At 56.1% G+C, this 23,360-nt stretch overlaps 1 protein-coding gene across 5 annotated transcripts in view; it reads right to left on the bottom strand.

Annotated features, from left to right (window-relative positions):
* Positions 1-23,360, bottom strand: part of Gse1 (Gse1 coiled-coil protein) — a 353,997-nt gene that overhangs the window by 26,459 nt on the left and 304,178 nt on the right. The window contains exon 1 of one of the 5 annotated variants that reach the window (XM_029480387.1): positions 15,229-15,535. The exons of the other annotated variants lie outside the window; for them this stretch is intronic. Coding sequence (XP_029336247.1) covers positions 15,229-15,235 — 7 coding nt within the window. The 5' untranslated portion in view covers positions 15,236-15,535. Of the gene's footprint in view, positions 1-15,228; positions 15,536-23,360 lie in introns of those variants that run through there. 5 annotated transcript variants of the gene reach the window in all.

The raw sequence follows: 23,360 nt of genomic DNA, 5'->3' as shown, positions 1-23,360 counted from the left end.
GAGCCTGGAGGCTGACCTGCGTCCATACCAGGCCCTCTTTGTAACAGGGATCAGGTAGCCATGACATCCTGGGCACAGCTCCTAAGGTCCAATCAGGGTGGCTCTCTAAACTACTGGGGTTCTCAACCTGTGGGTCCCGACTTCTTTGAGTCACCACCGCCATGAGGAACTGTATTAAAGGGTCGCAGGATCAGGAAGGTTTGGAACCAGTGACTAGACAGTCACGCAGGGAGCCTAGGAAATAGCCAAGCCACTAAGCCACTGTCTACACCACCCCCTTCTTTGTGGCCAGCATCTCAGTCATCCTTGGATCTCAAGGAGTGCAGATGGTGAAACTGAGGCCAGGTGTGCCGAGGCTGGCCTGCTAGTGAGTGGTAATGTTCTCACATCCCCGCAGTCAGCCTGAACCCTGCCACGCCTCCATCACTCAGAACTACACGACTCCGGTGATTTAAAACATGTCCCCAAGTCTTGTCCCTCATTCCTGCAAGACACAGAGAAAGCCCTGTGTGTGAATGGTTCTGACAGCTCACTTCCAACAAATACATTGTTTTCAGCTTGGGGAGATGGGGCTGGGACCCCCTTCTTGCCTTCCAGTCCCTGGAGCAGCAATCTGAGCTGGACCAGACCAGCTAAGCCTTTTCTGTCGTGGACCCACAGAGACTCCAGGCACTAGGAGACGCTATTCTACTCCCTACACCAACCTTGGGGCAGTTTAATATATTGCATATTGCACAGAATCTGGAACAAGTGGTTCACCTCAACCCATCAGAAGCCAAGAAACACTCTGCCAACATATTTGACCCCCAGCCTCTGCCACTGACAGAGCAAAGCCGTCTCAGGAGCCATCACAAGGGATGGTGTCCTTGGACTCATTCCACAGATATGAGTGGGTAGGCTCAGCACAAGGGTGGGTTGGGAGCAGGGCTGGGACCACTCTGGGGGAAGAGCTATGTCCTGTGTGAAGCAAGCTGCCTCAGATCCAGCAGGAGGGTTGAAGTTTCAGTGTTTCACCCAACCACCCGCACCAGGTGGGCAGCATGGCACATGGAGATGCTGGGAGCCGCAGCAGCTCGCGGTACAGCTGCAGGCCCATCCCCCAAATCTGAGGAGGGGACCGTGCCACTGGGGAGGGGGGGCTCTTCAAGATGCCAATGGGTGTAAGCGGATATGCTGGGCCCACCAGACTTGGCAGGATGGCAGATAACAGGATTTGTGACGGGTAGGACCTCCCTGTACCACATGCTATCAAAGGTCCCCACCATGCTCCTGTGGGTAGCCCAAACAGGACTTCAACTGTCAGAGAGCAGGGGACCGATCCACCCCTAGGGCCTCCAGCAGTCTCATGCCCAGGGCATGGCTGCCCTTGGCCCCCTACCCTTGGGGGTGGGGGTGGGGACCCCAAGCCTAGGTCCTGGAGATATCAGTATATTCCCAGCCTAGGAAGCTGCTCTGATGTCAGCTCCCTTAAAATAGAATTCCAAATGAGCGGCTTCATTAGGGGGAGTCTAAAATTAGCACCATTCCTCACACATGCGCACATGGGGCTGGTAGGGGGGAGGGGTGGGGAACTGGCCCCAGGTACCAAAGAGGAGGATACACTGCCAAATTTTGGGGGGAGCTGAAGAGTCCCCTTCACTCACAGGGCCTAGGGCCACTAGGGATGGTGTCTATTCTCTGCCTGGCACCCGAAGAAGAAACCACCTCAGTAGGCAGGTACCGGTGTCCGTAGAGGCTCAGGTGCGGCAGGCAGGTGGGGGGGGGCAGCAGAAAGGAGAGAGGTGGGCACGGGATGCCTGCTCTCCCTGCCCTCATTAGGGGGTATTTATTAACTTCTCTGTTCCCAGCCATTGTCATCTATGGTACTGGCTCCTGTGAATTCATTATCCTAAACAGCTGGGAATAAGCTCTGTCTTGCAAGGGCCTGTGATGGATGAGGCCCGGGGCTGCCTGCAGTCCGTGCTCTCCAGGCGAGCAGCTCGGTGAGAAAGTGAGCCTAAATCTAAGTGGCCTCTTGGGCACTCTACACAGGCTCCTTCCTGCTGCCTCACCCAAACGTTCACTCTCAAGCTGGCCAGCCGCAGCTTTCCCCTCTCTAGACCCGGCCATCCAGAACCCAGCGTTGAGAGCTTGGGTTTCTGCCAGAAGCCACTATCTCCACAAAATAGCTGCCTTGGTGCATCCTGCCTGATTTCCCCCCTTAGGGTCCTAACATGCCCGGGAATATCATCAGTGCCAAGGAAGGAGACCCCAGAGCACCAGGCAGATGATACTGCTCAACTCATCTCGCTCTGGTCCTGCACAGTTGACCCAAGCAGGCTTCATGGGGTGGGGGATGGGGTGGGGGGGGTGTCTGGGTGTCTCAGTACCACTTCCCTCCTGCAGTACATCAGGAGTTATTAATCAGCCCAGCCTCCCTCCTGTTGAGGCCGTAATTACCGTCCCTTTCATCCCAGCTCCTCCCGGCACCAGACCTCAGGCTTGCTTCTTCTGCTCTGTAATTACCAGCTAATAGCTGAGATGAATTTTCTGAAGGCCCAGTTCAAGCACCAATCCGCCCCTCCCTCCTCCGCCAGCAGCCCCTCACCCTGGGGTAATTACACCCAGGGAAGCTGTGCACAGCAGAGCAAGGCTCTCAGGCAGTGTGGACCTGGATGCCCTATCTGCCCCTTCGTCATTTTTCATTACCACTGAAATGTTTGTGAACAGACAGAGGCTGGGTCAGCACGGGCTCCACGCCCCCACCCCCACCCTGAGATCCCCGCGGCCCAAAGGGTGATGCTTTTGCAGCTCTAACAAGGCTGGGGTCACCCTGCTGCAGGGACCTGGCGGCTGCAGTAGTGTGGGGTGCCACGTGATCCCCAGAGCCTGGACGGCTTCATAATAAATTCATTATTATGTGTGCCGCCGCCGCTGGCTTGTTCTGAGTGCACCCATGTGAGGCAGCTTCTCCGGGGTGGGGGCAGGGAGGTCTGCTGATGTTCAATGGCGAGTGTACCCCGCAGGCCGTGTACCCCGCAGGCCGCTAAATCCTGCCCCTCTGCCGCTGCTCCCAAGGTCAGTTCCCCCAGGAACCCCTGCGCGAGGCGACAGAGCAGGAGAGCAGAGCAGAGCAGATGGTGACTCCTGACCCAAGACAGTGAAAGCGGAGAAAGCAGCAGGCGAGTGGGGGTGGCCTGGGTATGACAGGGGCTCTGATCTGTGGGTCAGGGGAGGAACGAGGCAGCCAGGCAGAATGACGGGAGAGGTTACCCACCTCTGCACTGTGGACAAGGACAGGAGGGGCTGCCCACAGCATGAATGCCATGGATGTACAAGCAGTCTCTGGGGTTCCCTGCAGCCACGGGAGGGCAGAGAATGGGGACCTTTTGGTACCCCCAAGCCTTTCACTGTCCACCCCTAGGCTGTCAAAGGCCCTGCTGTCTCAGTGTTCTGAAAAAAACTTGGGAGTACTGACAGGAGACCCACACATGGTGGATCAAAAAGGTGCAAAGAAAGGGGTAACAGTGAGGGATGGCGCCCGAACTCAGGGTGCAGAGGCAGGGGTACCATGGGTTTAATGCCGACTTAGACTTGGTGAAAACTCATCTTAAAAACAAGTAGTCATGGGGCTGGAGAGATGGCTCAGCGGTTAAGAGCACTGACTGCTCTTCCAAAGGTCCTGAGTTCAAATCCCAGGAACCACATGGTGGCTCACAACCACCCATAATGAGATGTGACGCCCTCTTCTGGTGTGTCTGAAGACAGCTACAGTGTACTCACATATAATAAATAAATCAAAATAAAAAAAAAGAGTAAAAAGAAGGCTGAGGATGAGCTCAACAGTAAAGCACTCACTTAGCACGGCGAGTGCAGGACCCGGCATGGTGGAGTAGGGAGGGAGGGAGGGAGCACGGGAGGAAAGAGCCACGAGGCTCTGTGGTTGCAGAAGTCAGACACCGGCCTCCTAGGAAGTCACCTGACTAGGTACAGAGCAACAGAGCAGAAGTCTCAGAGGTTCGGGCGGCAGCAGGGATGGAGTCTGGCAACAGATGGCAGCAACATTTGACGCGATTATTCTAAGTGGCTGCTGCGCTGTGCTTCGCTTCGAGAGAAGCCTGGCGTGGGCAGACGAAGAAGGCTGCATAGCCACCCCACACCAGCTCGGCAAAACCCACCGGAGGAAAGGGTCCCTGAGGTTGGGAAGCCAGTGGTCGGTGCCGCCGAGGGTTGACAGTTCAGAGCCTGGCACCATCCCCAATGGTGATCCTGACAGCAGCAGGAGGTGGGACTGGCTTGGAGCAAGAGGTGTGCACAGGGCTTCTATAACCATAATAACGCTACACACAGGCATGGCACCCTTCACATCAGCAGACCCTACACACCAACTGCAGCGACAGGCAGGTGAGACAGGCAAGATCCTTCCCTTCCCTGGGCTCCCTTGTCAGCTGCTTACTAACACTAGGGACAGGGACAGGGAATAGGGAACTTAGGGTGTCCTCTCCTCAGCCTGACTGCTCAGTCTGGCCCAACCTGCCTCCGGGACATAGAGACTCTGCTATTACCCAGTCCGGTTCAGGTATTTTACCCAGAGGGCGACCAAGGCTGGCAAGAGCCACACCTCATCTAGGCTCAGAGTCTGTCACCTCTGTCCTGTAATGTCTACTGAGTCAGCTCCTGGGGAGCCCACCGCGCGCCATGCCTGATACGGAGGGTGGAGGGTCGAGGACAACAGTGTGCTGCTAGAGAGGCAGGCAACATCACCCAGCAGCAATGTCCGTACACCCCAGTGATCCCCGAGTGGCCCATGGCACCTTTGGGCTTCATTGGTCACAAAGAGCCCTTTGAGCACCCGCCGCTGGCCTCCTCCCCAAGTCCCCAAAAACAAACACTTAAGCTGTCCAGGACTGAGGTTATGTGCCTCCGAGTCTCCATGGGATGCAGGCCAGGGGCCAGCAGGTCGAGGCCGGGCCCTGAGTGGTCACCTGGAAGGCAGCAGTGCGCATGTGCTGCTCAGTTCCCCAGGGATTCTCAGGCTCCACCAAGACAGGCCCCTCCACTCCCATTTCCTGTTTTGGCTGGGGGCTGAGCAGACCCAGGGGGCTACTTGGGAAGTGGGGGACAGAAGTGTTACAACACAAACCTCTCCCCAGGGCACACACCAGCCACATCCCAGCATTATCAGCAGGTGCAATAGGAGCAGGTGGTCACAGGTGGATTCCCGAAGGAGGGCTGGGGACAGCAAGGCCAGGCTGTTTTCCTCTAGCCTTGCCCTAATGGAAGCCACGGTTTGCATACAAGCCCCTTGGTCCCAGCCAGCGATAGCTCCAACACAGGCTGGCCACTTTTGAGGGTCACCCTCAGGTTCCAGGTGCCAAGCGTGGGAGAAAAGACAGCCATGCTCTGTTTCTTCCGACTGGGCAGGACATAGGGGGCTGAGTGTCTCTGGTCCTCTGGTCACGTTTAAGTTGTTTGAGTGAGACTCAGAGGGATCACCTGAGTATGGAATTTGGGTTGAGATTCTTCCAAGCCGCTGAGTCACAAAACCCACCGATCCCCAAGTCAGGGGTCCCAGTGCTGGCCTCTAGGTCTCAGGTGGCCACGCTCCCCAGCTCTGGCCTCACAAGTGGCCTGCTCAGTGCTCGCAGTCCACGGGAGCTGAAACACTGAGTCCCACCGGGACTCTCAGGCTCCACGTTGCTGACTCAAGAGGAAGTAGGGGAGTAGGGACCACCCAGGAGGGTCCCTCTCAGATCGTAGCGAATTTGCCCGCCACTCAAATCCAATTCAGGATTTGGCCCAGAGTATAAGCAGGCAAGTGGCTTGTCCCCAGGGCCGGCAGAAAAGGTCCTGAGCACCAAGCCCAACAGTTTGGGTCTGAAGGAGGAAGGAGGCCCAACTTCCCACAGGCTGTCCCCCGACTTTCACATGCACACAGTGACGTGCACACAAGGAACGTGATGTAAAAATGTAAAAAGACCCCTCTGGGGACTAGGATGTATGGCAGGAGCAGCCTGCTTGCCTACACCCAAAGCTCCACTCCCCCAGATGTTTAAAGTGGCAGCTGGGTCCTTGGGGCTTGGATGTAAACTGACTTGTGCAACAAAGTTACTTTAAGCAGCCACTCCTAAGTAACGCCCCGCCCTAGTACCATGCATGGGGACTAAGCCGCTCAGGGATTGAGGGAAAGAAAGCTCTAGTACCGTGCCTCAATATCAGACTGGTCTACCACCTTCAAAACCCAACACGCCAAGCCCAGACACCATAAAATTCTCAACCAGGGGGCGGGAGGGGGGGGACCCTTAGGCCATGATCGCCTCCTCCATCAGAGAAAAACTTCCTCCACACACAGCTACAAACCTGGGCAAACATGTCACCGTCTCCAGGGTGCATGTGTTAGGTACTCCTGAGTGACCAACCACCTATACCCAAGTCACCCTGGCAACTCAAGCATACCCACATTCTGCAGGATTCCAACTGGGAACCTCTAGCCAAGCACGCTCAGAGTGCAACCCTACACTGCAGCAGACCTAAAGAAGGCCCTGGGAGCCAGCCTAGCGGAGACTCCCCTGTGGGCAGACAATCCTCACAGCCAAGGCTGGCTAAGCACAGGACCAAGTTCCCCCATCCACATCTCCACCCAGGGGGCAGGTAAGAGCCAGCAGAGGAGCAGGTGGCACCTGTCCCACCATGCCTTTATGTGGCACTGCAGGCTGCAATAGTCCTGATTTGAAATGCACGGGACCAGCAGCTTGGGGAGTGGTCTTTCAAAGTCGGAATAGCTGCACGTTCACAGTAAGCTACCTTGGGGTTCTGGGGAAGAAACTCGGGTCTACATTCAAGACCCAAAGCTGCTTTCTACACAGGAAGACACATGGCCTCAAGTTACTTTTTATTTATATGTGTGTATGTGCACAGGTGCACTGGCTCCCTAACTCACCCTGGGGGCTGGGGTGGGGCACGGAGAGTCCCCACCATGGGTTTTGGGAACTTTACTTTTGCCCCCTCGGAGAGCATGGTGTCTCCAGTCCCAAGCCTGAAGTGACCCCAGGGCCTCCCACACACCAGACCAGTAACAATTGCTCAGCCACAACCCCGGCCCTGCATGGTAATTTTAATAATTTGAGGGACGAAACAGTTCCGCGGTATAGTTTTCTACTCTGAAGCGACGTCGGTGTTTACAACCGGTTATGATTTTGGAGCGGTTAGAGTGGTTTCAGCTCAGGGTTGCTTAACCTGTCTTAAAGACTTAAAGGGCTTACACCTCCATATGCCCTTCTCCAGCCTGGCCAACAAAGGAGTCACACTTGACAACAGCCATGCTGGTAGAAGGCTCGATGTATACGGTACAAACGCCATCAAACTTCCAGTCAACCTCCCAGAATGCCTCAGTTCATTTCCCACAATTCTCCAGCCTACTTCATGGGTTCTGGCTAGAAACAGCAGAGCATGGTGGCAGACACCTTTAACCTCAGCAGCAGAGACAGAGGCAGGTGGATCTCTTGTGTGGGTTCAAGGCCAGTCTCATCAAGTTCACAACCCAACCAACTCAACATGGTTGTGACTGGCAAAGTTCCCTTGCAACCAGCAGGTAACTGTGGACATTGGCTGCTGCCTGGCACCAGGACAGAGGGGCACCCCAAAGAGTAGCACCCTAGAGAAAGGCCTCAATTCATAATGAATTAATTGATGTTCAAAGTTCAAGGTCAGGGGCTGGTGAGATGGCTCAGTGGGTAAGAGCACCCGACTGCTCTTCCGAAGGTCCAGAGTTCAAATCCCAGCAACTACATGGTGGCTCACAACCATCTGTAACAAGATCTGGCGCCCTCTTCTGGAGTGTCTGAAGACATCTACAGTGTACTTACATGTAATAAATAAATAAATCTTTAAAAAAAAAAAAAGTTCAAGGTCATCACTGCTTCCCAGTCAGTTGGCTATGGTTGTCTAGCCTGGGCTACAGATCACAGCAACAAAGGGGGTGGGGCTGGGGAGATGGCTCCGTGGTTAAGAGTTAGGATTCTCACAGAGGACCTGGATTGGGTTGCGGACCTGGATTGGGTTGCCAGCACCTAGTTGGTGGCTCACAACCTAGACGGGAATTTAACACTTTCTTCTAGTCTCAGAGGCCACCACAGGCTCATGGCACACATATATGCATGGTGGCAAAGTACTTGTACGTATAAAATGAAAATAAACAACGCTTTAAAGAAAAATTAGAACCCCAAAGGGCCAGTGATAGATAAGAGGTCTGTGACATCCACCTCCAACGCCCAAAGCTGGAGTTTCCACGCCCACATTCACACACACACACACACTCTCTCACACTCATTCTCTCTCTCACACACACACACTCTCTCTCTCTCTCTCACACACACACACACTCTCTCTGTCTCTCACACACACACACACAGAAAAGCTGAAGTGTGCTTTCTACCCGGCGTGCACTGCTCTCTGTCATAAAGTTCAAAGAGTAAGTTGAGACATCAGAAGTCAGGGACTTCTGCACAGCACCTTGAACTTGGAGGCTTACGAGCAGCTAGTGAAACCTTAGCCATTCTTTAGTTAAGGGCCACACCCGGTGCCTAAATGACAAGGTCTGTCTGAGGCTCCAGGACTAAGGCATGGCTACCGACTCATATGTATGTATGTATGTATGTATGTATGTATGTATGTATACACACACACACACACACACACACACACACTCAGGAAAATAAGAAGCCGAGGAAGGGTCACCTAGCCGGGAAACAATTACAGCATACGCCTCCCCAACCCAGGGGAGGCCGGGGATCATCAAGGACATTCAGGAGAGCGCCACAGAGGCTAGTGGCTACATGGAACTGGAAGGTGGATGCTGGGACCATTTTCTCAGCCATGGTGGTGTGAGGAAGCCATACTTTGCCACCAAACAGGTGGCAGAAGACAGGGGCGAGGGGGTTAGCCTAACTGTTTGCCCTGAGGCTTCCGCACCTGGAGATGCACCTGCTACCATGGGGGCCCCCCTGCCCTCACACAAACGAGAAAAACACCGTGCACTGAGTGCAAAAGAGAAATCTGACAAAAACAAAAGACAGGCGCACACCAGCAGCGACTGGGAAAGATCCACTCTGTTTACACAGGCCCTTCATTCCACACCAGCAACCTGTCCCTTGGGGAGAGATCTGAAGTCAGGACAGAAAAGAACTTGGTGTCTGGCTTTTCTCCAAGCCTGGCATACTGCCCCATGGGTACAATGTCTGACCACAAGCAGGAAGCCTGGTGGGAGAGGCCAGAGCCCATCTGTATGCAAAGACTCAGGTTATCCCCATCTGGCCAGAAACTGCCTGGATCCGGGATGCCCCGCTTGCCCTGGGAGATCCTAGGAAGTCACCTGCCCCAAATATGTATGGCAGGATACTGTCAGGGCCTGACCCCCAACACCCCGCCCCCGCTCTTCTTCCCCCACCCCTATCCCCGCAAAAGGGACAAGCCCAGGGTTAGTTGAAAACAGCACCTGCAGCCCCAGCCTGCCCCTCCCCCTCCCCTCGTGAGCCTGTTTGTGAGCTCGACACATGGATTTTCCTTTGGGACGGCTTAACCTGTCCAACATCAATACAGCTCTGACCAAAAGCCGTACAGATCGATCCCTTTTATGGCTGCTTGCAGCCGCAGGCCCACCGGTGGTGTGAGTGCAGAGGGGCAGAGACGAGGGGCCAGTGCATGCTGGAGTGGCTCCCAAACCCAGGCCCCCCAAGTGTAAGCCCACAGTTTCCAAGGGAGCGGGAGGTTGGGGGAGGGAAGGTGCACAGAGGCGTCTGAGTTGGTTTTGGCGACCCCAGCCAGGTGACCCTCCAGAACAGCTGGGTAACTCCACACGGCAGGCTAATTTATACCTGGAAAAGAGTCCCCTTGCTGTTCACCATGAGGACCTGGCTCTGTGTTGAAATTACAGGACACCATCATCCTTTACGGAGCTTGTAGGTACCAGGGACCCCCTTCAGACATCCAGTAACATGCACTTCCCTAGGCCAGAGGCCGGCCACTAAGGCCCACAACCCAGGCTGTAAACACACTGGGAGATGCAGAGCAGCCAGTACACACACACACACACACACACACACACACACACACACACACACACGGATGTGTTAGCCCCTCTATCACTGTTGGCCTCAGCCCACTGTCTGGGGCACATGCATTACTATCTGAACTTCTCTCAAAGCAGGACCTCTGCATGTCCATCTCACAGTCATCTGTAGCCAGCTCCATCTCCCCCCACCCCTCTGACCCAGCACCTCCAAAGCACCCACTAGGCATAACTTAAGGAATGAGCCACAGATCAACAGTGAAGGGCTCTGGGTTCTAGCCCATACTTAGGCTAGCACAAACCCAGTCATTATCCCTAGGGGGAGGAGGTTCCAGTACGAGGACCAAGGGTGTAAAACAGTGCAGAAGCCCCAAAGCCAAGGGTGGGACTGATCAAGAGTTCAAGACCAGCCCGGCTGTGCGGCTGTGCTGATGCACGCCTTAGATCCCAGCACTTGGGAGGCAGGCAGATGTCTGTGAGTTCGAGGGCAGCCTGGTCTACAGAGAGAGTTCCATACAACCATAGCTACTTAGAGAAGCCCCATCTTAACGGGAGAAGAAAAGAAGAAAAAAAAAACCCAACCCAAAACAAACAAACAAGCCAAAACCACAAAGCCAAAAAGAGTTCAAGACTAGCTGGTACAATCATTGCCTAGCAAGTACAAGGCACTGCTCTCTCCTCTGCTGCATAAAGGTGTTGGCTCATGCTGTTTTTCCCAGCTCTTGGGAGTCTAGGAGAACCAGAAGACCAGGTTGCCCTCAGATACTCTTGAGGCCAACCGTTGGATAGAAGACCTTATCACAAGACGACACAGATCAAGATCAGTCCGGGCTACAACGCTGAGTGCGCCTCACAAAAAAGTCGTCTGTTACTCCAGGTGTGATGCATGCCTTTCTAACAGCAGTGCACCAGCGCTTGCTGGCAAAGAGGTGGATATACAGTCCAGAAGAGTTTGAGATCAGGCCAGTCTATCTATAAAGTTTTTCAGGCTTGACTAGAACAAGACTGCAAGTATGTCTCAAAACAAAAACAAAAACACAAAAATCCATAACCAGGCTGGAGATAGCTCAGCAGTTCCGAGCACTTCCAGCTCTCAGGGAGAATGACTGGATGGGCAGGACGCTCACGGTGGCTCTGAACCATCTACATTTCCAGTTTCAGGGGAATCCAACGGCCTCTTCTGACCTCTGTGGGCACTGTACACACATGATACAAACATGAAGGCATTCACACATACACATAAATACAAATCCTTTTTTTCTTTTTTCTTTCTTTTTGGTTTTTTTGAGACAGGGTTTCTCTGTGTAGCTCTGGCTGTCCTGGAACTCACACTGTAGACCAGGCTGGCCTCGAACTCAGAAATCCGCCTGCCTCTATCTCCCAAGTGCTGGGATTAAAGGCGTGCACCACCACCGTCCGGCTTCTTTTTTAAGAATTATTTATTTTATGTATATGAGTACACTGTATGTAGCTGTCTTCAGGGCACACCAGAAGAGGGCATCAGATCTTATTACAGATGGTTGTGAGCCCCCATGTGGTTGCTGGGAATTGAACTCAGGACCTCTGGAAGAGCAGTCAGTGCTCTTAACTGCTGAGCCATCTCTCTGGCATCACCGCCCCCCCCCCTTTTTTCTTTCTGTAGCCCCAGCTGTCTTGGAACTCAAGAGATCCACCTGCCTCTGCCTCCTGACTGCTGGAATTAAGAAGCCTATACCACTACACTGGGCAAAATAAATCTTAAAAAACAAAACAAAACAAAAAAACAAAACAAAACAAAAAAGCCCCAACAAAACAGTAAATAACAGAATACCGATGCTAGGTCCCATCCCAGAGATGGGGGTTCATCTGAATGGAGGCATGACATGGATACCAGTGCTTTTTTCCTAAATTGTAGTCAATGATGATCCTCAGAAACCAGAATCCACCCCCCTTTTTCCACACATCCCGTTCTCCAGTTAATGATGACTCTTTCCCCAGAATCCCTAACAGCCAAACCCTTTTCCCCCATTTTCCATGGGTGACTGAGAACAGACTCTGGTGTCCTCAAGATGTCCCTGTTACTACAGCTATCCCTTCAGGCCTAGTCTCCCTGAGGCTAGCTGTCACTCTTCTGTCCTCTAAAAGGTGGGCACAGAGAGACAGGCACCGAGGGGAGAAGAGCGGGTGTGCCTGGAGTTCACCAGACCCAGGGGCAACCTGTACAAGGACAGGGACTTTGCCAGACAGGGACTGCTCAAGTAGCTTTATCTGGCTGGGGTGGAGGGCATAAGGGAGTGTAAGGAGCTGGTGGGGAGATGCTCTGCAGAGGCCAGATTAAAAGGCCTCCGGCGCACATTGGACGCTCTCCCGTTTCATCTGTCTGTACACCTCCCAGCAGTGAGCGCGAGGCTGGGTTCAGGAGGCACTCGATAAATTCTCATTGACAGGAACACTCAGAAACGTCACCTCCCAGGCTGTGGCCTGTGTGCCTTGCGGGGGGGGGGGGGGGGGGGGGGGGGGGGGGGGTGGGTTGGGGGGTGGTGAGAAAGGCCATCGTGGGAAGTGAAGCCAGCAGTACTGGCGGGCTGCATTTGGCCAGGACGCGGAGATCTGAGACTCCATGGGGGCAGAAATTAAAGTGACTCGGCAGGTCTGCCGCACAGCCACGGGGCTGAAATGTCACCTCAAACGCAGTTCTCTGCAGGTTAAACATGCTCTCTCGCCCTAAGATCCCAGGAGAGAGAGAGAGGGAAAGGGGTGGGGGCTGGGCCTCATAGAGGGTTTGTGGCTGTTGCCACAACACGGGTAATTAACGTGCCCCCCCCCCAAAGAAGGCTCCTATCCAACCCCACCAGGCTTTGGAGTAACCCAGGCTGGGCATTCCAAGGCTGCAGATGGAGCCAGGAAAAACCGGCCTTGCTGGCTCACTCCACAAGCCCCTGCGGGTTCCTGGGGGCAAGGGGGGAAAAAGCGGCAGCTGGCTATTACTCATTGAGTCTCTAGGAAGAGGAGGAGACCAGCAGCAGGGAGCTGAGGCTAGACCTCCTTCACAGCCGGGGAAATGGACCACACCTGCCTGAAGGGTCAAGGCCAGCTGGGGAAGGACTGCAGGCTTGGGCGAGGGCCTGGCGGGGGAGGTGTAGGCCCAGGGTCCACCACAAAGTGGTGCAGACCTCTCCTCCCCCTTCCTATGGCTAGAGGCACAGGGCCCTGAGGTGGCTGCCTTTCTGCAAACCGCACAGCCCTTTGAGATCTGCAGCTTCCAACTTCCTCCAGAGACAGGGAAGTTAAGTTACTCACAGCCAGAGGCCGCTTGCCTGCCTGCCAGAGGGACAGCTTAGCCAAGAGCAACCAGAGGCTTCCAAGGGGTCAGGCTGTTTTGGAAGCTTCCTACCACCCCTACCCCATTAAAAACCTACCTGGAGGCATCAGAATCGTCCCAGGCCAGCCCCAAGGTTAGCTTAATGGAGGCCTGACAAGGCCTGATTCCTAGTAATTTTAAAATGTTAAGTAACTATATACACCCCCCTTTTAACCCTAACTGGTCAGGATCCTACTAGCTGCCCCCAACAGGTCAGGGCCTGATCTGGCCTCTCTGCCTTCCTGGTTCGGAACCTGCCCTAAGGCAGGCACAACAGAGCCCAAAGCCAGGACAGGCCTCCCACCTCCTTTCCGAAGGCGTGGCTGACCCCGGGTCTCTGGCTGGCTGCTCACCAGCGCCCCCTCCCCCCAAGCCTCCTCCGCTCCAGCTGCCAAACCAGGCGACAAAAGCCAACCTTGTACCAAGCCATCAAGGCGCGCGCACACACACACACACACACACACACACCCCAGGAGGTGGTCAGGCGTGACCCGGTGGCTGTGAGAAGTGTTGAGCAAGCGGCTTCTGCACAGCAGAGCCCCATCGAGGGAGCCTGCCAGCAACCCTGTTCCGGTCCACCCGGTGGGGCGTGACACCCAGCATAGCAGATGACACACGCTGCCAGTCGGAGCCTGTGCCCCGGCCCCCCTCACCTGTGGCGGGGCGACTGAGTGGCTGAGTCAGACACAGCCTGCGCCTCAGGTTCCCCGCCTGCGGGTGGGGGCGGCTGTAAACACAGGCTAAGCAACACTTAAGTAGCCAAGCTTAAGTAACACGGACGCCCAGGGAAGGCTGCTCGCCAGGGGGGCCCTGTCTTCCTCGGGAAGAGGGGGTAAACCAGTCTCAAGCAAGAGACTGAGACACTGCCAAGCGGCCAGCCAAGACCTCCTGCCTCTTTGTCCCCCAGTGCTGGGAATCGGCTTAGGCCCGATGCTCCCTCCTAGAGCGAGGCTGCGCCTTTTGTTCCGGTCCTCTTTACAAAAGGATCTTGTATTTTGGTTTGTTTTTTTTCCCCCCTTCCATTTGGTGGTCCCGCTTGTTTTCAAACCCCAACCTGTGTGGGCCCCAACCGCGACAGATAAGACACCGCAGGGGTCTAGTAAGGGTTTAGTATGCTTTAAATGCATGGAAGACAAAGGCTGGTTTGCACCAAACCGACCCAACTCGAGCTGGCACCCCCACTATGGGTGGCAGGTGCGCGGGGGCGCCCCTTGCTCGCTCCCGGCTCAGATGCCCAGACCTGTGGCCCCAAGCCTGCTCCTCGCAGTCCTATTCGGCCCCCGCCACCTCCCGGCGCTCGGAGAGGCGGGCAGCGGGGAGGGCAGCCCAGCTCCCGCTCCGCCTCCAAGAAGGGAATTTAATTAGCCTGCCGGAGAGGCGGCGGGCGACGAGGTGTCTCTGGTGCTGCAATATAATTGAATCGGCTCCACTCGGGCGGGCCACTCGCCGTCAGCGCGGCCGCGGGGGGCGGGGAGGCGCATCCAGGCGGAGCGGGAAGGGCTGGGAGGGGGGTTCGGAGGCCCCTTGGACTGCCACCCAAGGTAAAGCAACCCCCCATCCAACCACCTGCCCCCCGCCCCATCCAAAGTTTTGCTACAACCGCGAGCCCCGGAGCTGCCCCCGCGCACTTCCCCGCGCACTTCCGCGGCAGCAAAGCCGGCTGAGCCCAGCGCGCGCGCGCGCAGCCGCGAGTGTGGCTTCAGGTCGGCCGCGCGCCCCGCGCTTCTCGTCCCTCACACCCGCGGGACCTGGCACCGGCCGTTGGCGCCCCTCCCGAGCCCACAAACTTGGGGAGAGGAAGAACGAGGGAATCCCCGCCACCATCCCCCACCCGCGCGCTCACCTTTCATGCCAGGGCCCCGCTGCTCCGCCGCGCCTGACACATGCCGGAGCCACCGTCGCCCGGGTTTGTCTGAACTGCTTATCTCACCCGGGGCTGTGCGGCGGCGGCTCCGCCGCTCGGGGAGGTGGAGCTTCCGGGGCCTGGGCCAAGAAACACCTGCTGCTGTCGCCGCTGAGGACACACCCAAGCGCAACGCCGCCCACTCCCCGGCCCCGGCTCGCTCCCGGCGCCCTGACCTCAGCCGGCGGGAGGTGTCGGGTTTCAGCCGCAAGCGCACGCGCGCGCACCGACGGACCGCCCGGAGCACCCAGCGCGGTCACAACCCGCCGGGTAGGTGCCGCCCCCGCGCTCCTGGCGACCCTGGCTGGACAGTCCAGGGGGATCTCTCAGAAGCCTCGCGGGCCACTCATCTCCAAGAGTAGGGAGGAGTGGCTTACAACACGCCTGCCATATCCGAGCCTCATAGCCGCCTCCCCAAGCGCCTGGAACAGTGCCTGGCACCTGGCCACCCACTAAGAGAGGGGAGGGATAAACCCAGCGCTCAGGAGGCCTTTCGTTGTGCTGAGTGGAGGGGACCACACAATATAGGCCGTTGGCCTCCCTCGGTCTCCAAGATGCCTGATCTATTACCACAACTTTAAGGGACTTAATGTTAAGAGCTCGGGCCACGAACCTCTGTCCCAAAGTTTTGCAAAGTCTCCATCTCGCTTTAAGGAATTTTTGAGGAGGCCATACGGCGGGGGCTCGAGTTCTTTAAAGAGCCCATGTTCGAGAAGTCCACGGAGGCGCCGCTGAGCCAGGGGCATCATTAAGTAGCTGGGGTTGCGGTCAGAGGCGAGGCCGCCGCCTCCAGAAACTGGCACAACCCACCGCGCCACCGGCCCCAGCGCACCGCCTTCCCACTCTTGGCACCCCCACCCACCCTACCTCACCCAGGCACTTCACGGGGATGACTCAGGGAGCGTCCTGAAATTCCTCGGCACCCACAGGCGGCGCGGAGAGGGACTGTGGGCCCCAGCGTCCCCGCCCACAACGCGACCGATCCCTAGAAACACCCCCTTCCCGCCACCCGGGAAGCGCGAGGTTACAGGGCGAGCCGGGCAGCCGGGGACCCTCGGCAGGACCCAACGCGCAGAGAGCAGCCAACGAGGTGGCAAGGTCGTCGCGAGGTCCCGGGGTCTCCCCCGCCCGCCCTTTCTACACAGCTCTCTAATGATCCTCCACTTTCAGACTTTCAAGCCCGGAGGCCACCGCACCCGGGGGCTGGTGGAGGGGGGGACCTCAGCGCCGCTGCGGGTTTCAACTTTCCACCGCGGTGCCAGCCCCAAACCTGCCCCGGGACATGCCCGCGCAGTGCTCCGCAGGCGCGCGCTGCCTCCCCCGCCTTCCTCCCTCCCGCGCCAGCCGGGACAGCGCCGGGAGCGAGCGCGGGCGCCAGCACCCCCCGTCCATCTGTTCCCGATGACGCCGGCGGCGGGCAGCGCTCAGGGCCCGCGCCAGCAGAAGCCGCCGATGCCGCGAGGCGGGGGCGCACGCCGGGCCAGTCTTGCACAAGCCCCTGGCCGACCACAAACGACAAGGGAAACGGGCGGGCGAGGGAGGGCGGAGTTGCTGCTCCTACCTGCGGCCACCAGGTCTCTGGCCCCACACACGCGCCGCGCGGCCTTTGGTCCACGCGTTAGTTCGCATCGCCCGGGGCAGCGTGGCCTCCGCAAGTTTACGACGCTCGGGACTCGGAGGATGCGCCGGGCTCCCCGGGAGTGGGGGCGGGGAGAGGCGCCTTCACCCGCCGGGAATCGCTCGCGGGAGGGGGGAGGGGGGAGAGGGAGGTGTCAGGAGAGAGAAACAACTGGCCTCGAGCCGTAAAAACAAAATGAAAAACCTCCCGGGCTGGTCCAACCCCTTTCCCACCTGGATTAGTGGCTGGGGGGGACGGGGGAGGGGACAGCATGTAAATGAGCAGCTCGCACCTGGCCGCGCTGCCTGCGGGCCAGGTTCCCCAGGTAACAACACCGGGCTCTTCCTCCAAATCTTGTCGCACCTTTTCTCCCTAGGGGTGTCTTGAAGGCCAAGTTCAGTCACCTGTTTGGTGAAAACTAGGCAGGCCATCCTATAAATTTGTGGGTGACCACTATGAGCTACCACCTGTTTTGCTTTTTTTTTTTTTTAAAGAGCTGGCTGCTCTCCCCCACCCCACTCCAATACAAGGCAGCTCCGCTGAAAACCGTACCCCCAACCGGGGTTTCAAATGAGGTACCTGCCCAGAAAGTAGTCAAGGCTGCAAGCCTGCAGGTGAGCCAGGCATCCTCCCCCAGCTTCTCAAACCAGGAGTCTGGTCTCCATCCAGCCCAGACTGTCCAAGGTAGCAAGAGGGTGACAGACACCCACGATGGCCACAGGGGGACAGCAGTGAGCCAGCTATGTGCACTCAGGCCAGAAAATGCTGGCAGTCACCAGGAGATGGATGGTCCTCACTGTCCCTACACTCTGCCCCAGGAAATCAGTAATCCCGAGCAGGGCCTTTGAGTTTAAGGGTGGGAATTGCTCTCTAGCAGCCATGTGGCTGGCCCCTAGTTAAGGAGATGTACCCTGTATGGATGGACTGCTAATTCCCGACTCTGAGGCTAAAAGCTAACCTCCCTCTAGTTGCTGCTCCCTCCTCCTCTTCCTCCCACTCCTCCTCGCAGCTGCCGGCTCCCACCCCACCAGCAAGCTATACAAGCCTTTGCTCTCTGGGTCCTTTCCCTCAGTTCCATTTGTTTAGGGAAGTTGGCTGGAAGAGGATTTGAAACATCAAGTGCTAGAAACGATCCTGGAAGGTGAGTGGAACCTCCTAGCTCAAGATGCTTGCCCGTCTAGGACACAGGAGCACCCAACTTTCCTTGCTAGGGTTCTGCCACGCTGGGCCACCTAGAATAGGAAGCAGGATTTCCCTCAGCCCAGCCCAGCTAAGCTGGGTTGCCTCTATAAAAGTCCGGGACCTCAGAAACCGATGAACTCCAAACCCCAGGCAGGAGGGGTTTCTGGACCTGCAGAGTCTGCCAGAACCAGGACAGGTATGGGTGGCATCCACTGGACACACATCAAGTCCCCCCCACCCCGCCTGGGGCCTCCCCAGAAACAAAACCGAAAATTACAGAGCCTCAGCTCAGAAAGGCCACAGGGCAGATACCAGAGGCCCACAGGCGGGGCACGTGAGGCAGCCGGAGTTAGGGAGGTGAGAGAGCAGGCTGCAGGCTGCAGGCTTAGAGCCTCCTTCACCAAGGTCGTGTTCCCACCTGAACCCCCTCTGAAGTGAACCCTGGATGTCAAGTGGAGTCCCGCCTCCCAGTCTTTTCCTCCTGGGGCTGGGCAGGAATATTTAAGATGATGTAGTTTCCAGTTCTGACCAGCCAGCTGCCCTCACCAAAGGTGACTGCTTAGTCCCGTCCCCCCCCCCCCCGGCGGCTGCACCTCCATACACTGGAGCCCTAGACTGCAGCATGGACCAGACTTAGCCATCACAAAGAGACTTTCCCAGCACTGACTTGCTGGGCTCCTGTCATCCAGTGCCCTCCAGGTCTGGTCAGGCAGGTGATGAGTGCCACTACCAAGTGTCAATGAACCTGCCTCAGGGTTCTGAAACTGGAACACAAGCCTGACCTATGGTTGCTTACTTACACCTGGCAGTATTCCGACAGAACCCACCCCCACCCCACCCCCCAACTAGGACACCTTCAGCGTAGTTTGTCACCCTAGTTATCCAGGCTGGGAGGTGGTGTCTCTGAGTTCAGGCTCTTCCTCTGCAGCAGAGGGAAACCCCGCAGAAGGGAGGCCACTGGCCTTAGGTTTCTAGCAGTTTTGCTTTTGCGAAGTCTCTGGATGAACTCTTGGTACTCAGAAAACCATCCTGGTGGGAGGGGGGCTGAGAAGCAGAGAAAGAGGGTCTGCCCAGACTCCATCCACCCTGACCACCTGAGCCAGGCTCTCCACAGGAGCTGGCAAGCCCTCAAACCCGGCTCCACTTTCTTTCTCTTCCTTCTTCCCCGTCCCACCTCAGCAGCCATCCTTCAAAGGCCTGCTCAGATCTATGCTCTTAGAAGGCTTTCCCATCTCTGCCTCTGGAACTCACCTTTCCAGGCTGGCCTTACCGGTTCAGACAGCAGTGGGCCTGGGAAGGCGCATTTACCCTGACTAAGCTGTTCTAGGGTGTATGGGAATGACACCCTGTGGAGGCGGAGTTTCAGGTTTTTCCCAGCCTGCTCTGGGGGAAAAAAGACCCTTGTCTCACAGCAGTGACTGCCCAGGGCTGGGGGGCTGGCAATCAGGCTCTAACTGCCTATAACCCAGGCTTGCTGACCCAGGACATGATGCGGGACAGCGGGGAACGGAAGGCAGCCGGTGACCTTCTAAAGAGGACTCCTTTCCATCTAACATGCAGGTCTGACGGCTGGCTGTTGAGGACTGAGGTCACCCAGGCAGCAGGATGGGGCTAAGACCTAGCGGACCCCCTCGGCCCATTGGGGAGTTTTCCTCTTAACCCTGGGCCTCGGCGCCACTTCCTGCGCTTTCAGCGCCGGCTCCCACCCGCGCCCCGCACACAGCTGCACTCTTTTACAACCAGTTAACAGCTGTTTTGCATAGATTTTCAATTCTAATTGCCTCGCTTTGTGAGCGCCTCCGAGCCCCGGTGAATGGGGACGCCGTGGCGCACGGCTGGAAGGCGGGCGGGAAGAGGGCACTTGAGGGGAGAAGAAGGGAGCCAGTGTGCGCAGGCTGCCTGCCTTTATGTTTCTAAACAGGAGAAGAATGTCCTGGCCACCAACTGCCCCTGCTCCTGCATCTCCACCCGGAGCCTCAAAATCTGTACCTAACCCTGGCCAGCCCCTCCACCCAGTGCCCCAGCCCCTAACCTTCTCCCCNCCCCGCCCTGCCCCGCCCCGCCCCGCCTGAGCAGACAGCGGGAGCAGCTTCCTATCCTTGCTGGCTCAAGGCCCCTCCCCCTACAAAGCACCCCTCCACCCAGTCTACCGCAAGCCACCCCAGACAACAGCTTACTAAGCCACCGGCTCAGAGCCCAGCCACCCCCTCACCCCCCACCCCCCAGCTCTCTAGGACTCAGATATGAAGAGGCTAATTGGACCATGAAGTTGAGCAAGGAGAAATCGCACTCTCTGGAGACAGCTGGCATCTATAAAAGAGAAATATTTGCATTTAAAACCTTTAAACTTTATATGGCTGGGCCAGGGCCAGGCAGGGGAGGAAGGGGTGGAAGGGGGTTGCTTGGACCCTCCTTCCAGAGGACAGAGACTCCCCGGAGGTGGTTTGAGATTGCTGGCACTACATTTCTGTCACCAACTGCCCTCGGTGGCCTGGCCCTGCTCAGGTTCAAGTTCTTGGCTTGTGAATTCCTGGGGAGAGCCCTACAGCTGTCCGCAGTCCAAGCTTCAGAAGTCCCCAGTTACCATCACCCCCAACTCCATTACAGCCTCTTCTTTCTGCTTGCCCAGCCTGCTCTGGCAACTTCACACCCTCATCACACAGTGGCGACCAATGGAGGAGACAACACCCCCGCCTCCCTACCCTACCCCACTCAGGAGCTGTCCCCTCAAAAGGCCCTTGTCCTGCACCTCAGTGCCATCCCCGTGGGGGGGGGGGTGCCAGGTTTCCATTCCCTTCCATGCCTACTCCCTATTTTTATATTTGAGAGGAACCTGGCCACGTTTTCTCCACTGTCAACATTTGCGACGGAGAGCCAGGAGGCCCTGTCCCTGAGTGGTCTTATTTTAGCAGGCTTTTATGAAAGCGCCGAACAGCCAGAATCACATCTAGTCCTGACTACCTGGCAGGCCTGAGTGGAAAGAGAGAGAGAGAGAGAGAGCGCACCCAGGCAGCGGGGCCCTGGCTTCAAGGGCAAACAGCACAAGGGTGGGTGAGTCTGTGTCCAAGAGCGGTGACCAGCCATCAGTGGAAGCCCCCATTTTCTTCACCTACACAAAACCCGATTTTCAGTGAACAAGCTGCCCTTCTTCCTAGCTTCTGTTCCTGTCAGAACTGGCTTCTCCTGGGCCTGTGTCCCAGCTTGGTCTTGAGGCCTGGGACCCATGGACACTCCCTCATCCCTCCTACCGTGCTTCCAGCCAGTCACAGAACAGTTCATGTCTCTGTGGTTTCCCACCTACTAGCCCACACTCAGACCTTCCCCACACGACCACCTGCTGTTCAGGGATCATTTAAACACAAGCTGTGTGTTTTACCTCAGCAGTGCTGAGGCTGGACTATCCTAGCACGTGCTACACAGTCAGTTCTCAACTCTCAAGAGCAAGCCTTGAATACAGCTCCCCGAGTCCCAGGTCCTGCTTGTAGGAAAGGTCAACGGTGTATGTGTGTGGCTGGTGCCCAGGTTTCTCGAGCTGATGTACAGACACCTCCCACCTGCCTGAGAACAGGAACCTAGAAAGGACCATGCCCGAGGATTAGGGCTAACAGCTGAGTCACTAAATTCCTTCCGTTCATCCTGAGGAGGAAATGAATGAATGACAGGGAATAACAAAAAAAAAAAAAAAAAGAGGAGAGAAGAGAAGAGAAGAAAAAAGAAAAGGATTTTTAGGCCGGGCAGTGGTGGCACTCCCACTCAGGAAGCAGAGGCAGGTGGATTTCTGAGTTGGAGGCCAGCCTGGTCTACAGAGTGAGTTCCAAGACAGCCAGGACTATACAGAGAAACCGTGTCTCAAAAAGGAAAAAAAGAAGAAAAAAAATTTTTTTAAAAGGAAGAAAGAAAAGGATTTTTATGAATGATGTCACTGGGAGGCCCACCCCTTGACCCTAGGCAGCCTGGGATAGCAAGGACTCCCCTCTCTTCCTAATGGTACAACCATCAGACCAGCAACTTGGAAAAGAGAGCACAGACAGCCCCTTCTCTGCTTCAGGTCTCTCGGCCTGGCTGGTCTCTTCCAGACACCTCTCTAGGTTGCCAGTCCAGCCCACCTGTGAATAACCACAGAACCAAACTATGGTGGACTATTAAGCCATGAAAAAAAAAATAACAGGGTCCTGATATGTATTATACCGTAGGTAAATTCAAGGACAAAGAACAGACACTCAAACGATAGAAGCATCCCACACAGATGTTCAATTAATTAGACAGATGTCAAAAGATCCTGATACCTTGCTGGGGAATGAGGCTTTTTTTTCATTTTTTAAGATTTATTTATTATTACACATAAGTACACTGTAGCTATCTTCCGACACACAAGAAGAGGGCACCAGATCTCATTACAGATGGTTGTGAGCCACTATGGGGTTGCTGGGATTTGAACTCAGGACCTTCAGAAGAGCAGTCAGTGCTCTTATCCGCTGAGCCATCTATCCAGCCCCAGGGAATGAGTTTTAAGAGCGTGGCATGTCCATTCAGTGGAGTACTGTCTGGTACTAAGAAGAAATGGCAGCTCAGGCCTCTAATCCCAGCATCCAGGAGGCTGGAGCAGGATGCATCACAAAGAGAAACTTGTCTTTTTTGGTTTTGTTTTTCCAAGACCTGGTTTCTCTAGGTAGCCATGGCTGCCCTGGAATACAGGGTGCTGGGATTAAAAGCCCACACTACCTACCACGCTCAGTAGGGAGAAATCCTGTTTCAAAAAAGAGAAAGAAGCCAGGTGTTGACTGTGCCTTTAGTCCCAGCACTCTGGAGACAGAGGCAGGCAAATCTCCAAGTTCAAGGCCAGCCTGGTCTCCAGAGTGAGTTCCAGGACAGCCAGGTCTAAAAAATGAAACCCTGTCTCAAAAACAAATGAAAACAAGGAAGAGAGGGAGGGAGGGGGAGAGAGGGGAGAGGAAGGGAGGGAGAGAGAGAGGGAGGGAGGGGAAGGAAAGGAAAGAAAGCAAGAAAGAACAAGCAAGCAAGCGTGACCATAACAAGACGGGAAAACATGGTGGGGAAGGGCAGAGGCCAGACCCCAAGGCTGTCACGTGAGTCCCAAATATGCAATGTCCAGAATGGGTAGATCACAGGGGCCGACAGCAGATGCCTTAGCAGCTCCTGGGTGACGGGTCTGTTCTGGTTCAAGGACGACAGGCGAGTGGTTGCACAACACTGTACGTGCTAAATGCCACTGAACCGCACACGTTTGTTTGTTTGTTTGCTTTTTTTTTTT

The sequence above is a fragment of the Mus caroli genome, chromosome 8 (assembly GCF_900094665.2).
Source record: "Mus caroli chromosome 8, CAROLI_EIJ_v1.1, whole genome shotgun sequence".
Taxonomy (NCBI): Eukaryota; Metazoa; Chordata; class Mammalia; order Rodentia; family Muridae; genus Mus; species Mus caroli.
Note: the sequence above shows the minus strand (reverse complement) of the source record. Positions and strands in the feature narration are given on the sequence as shown.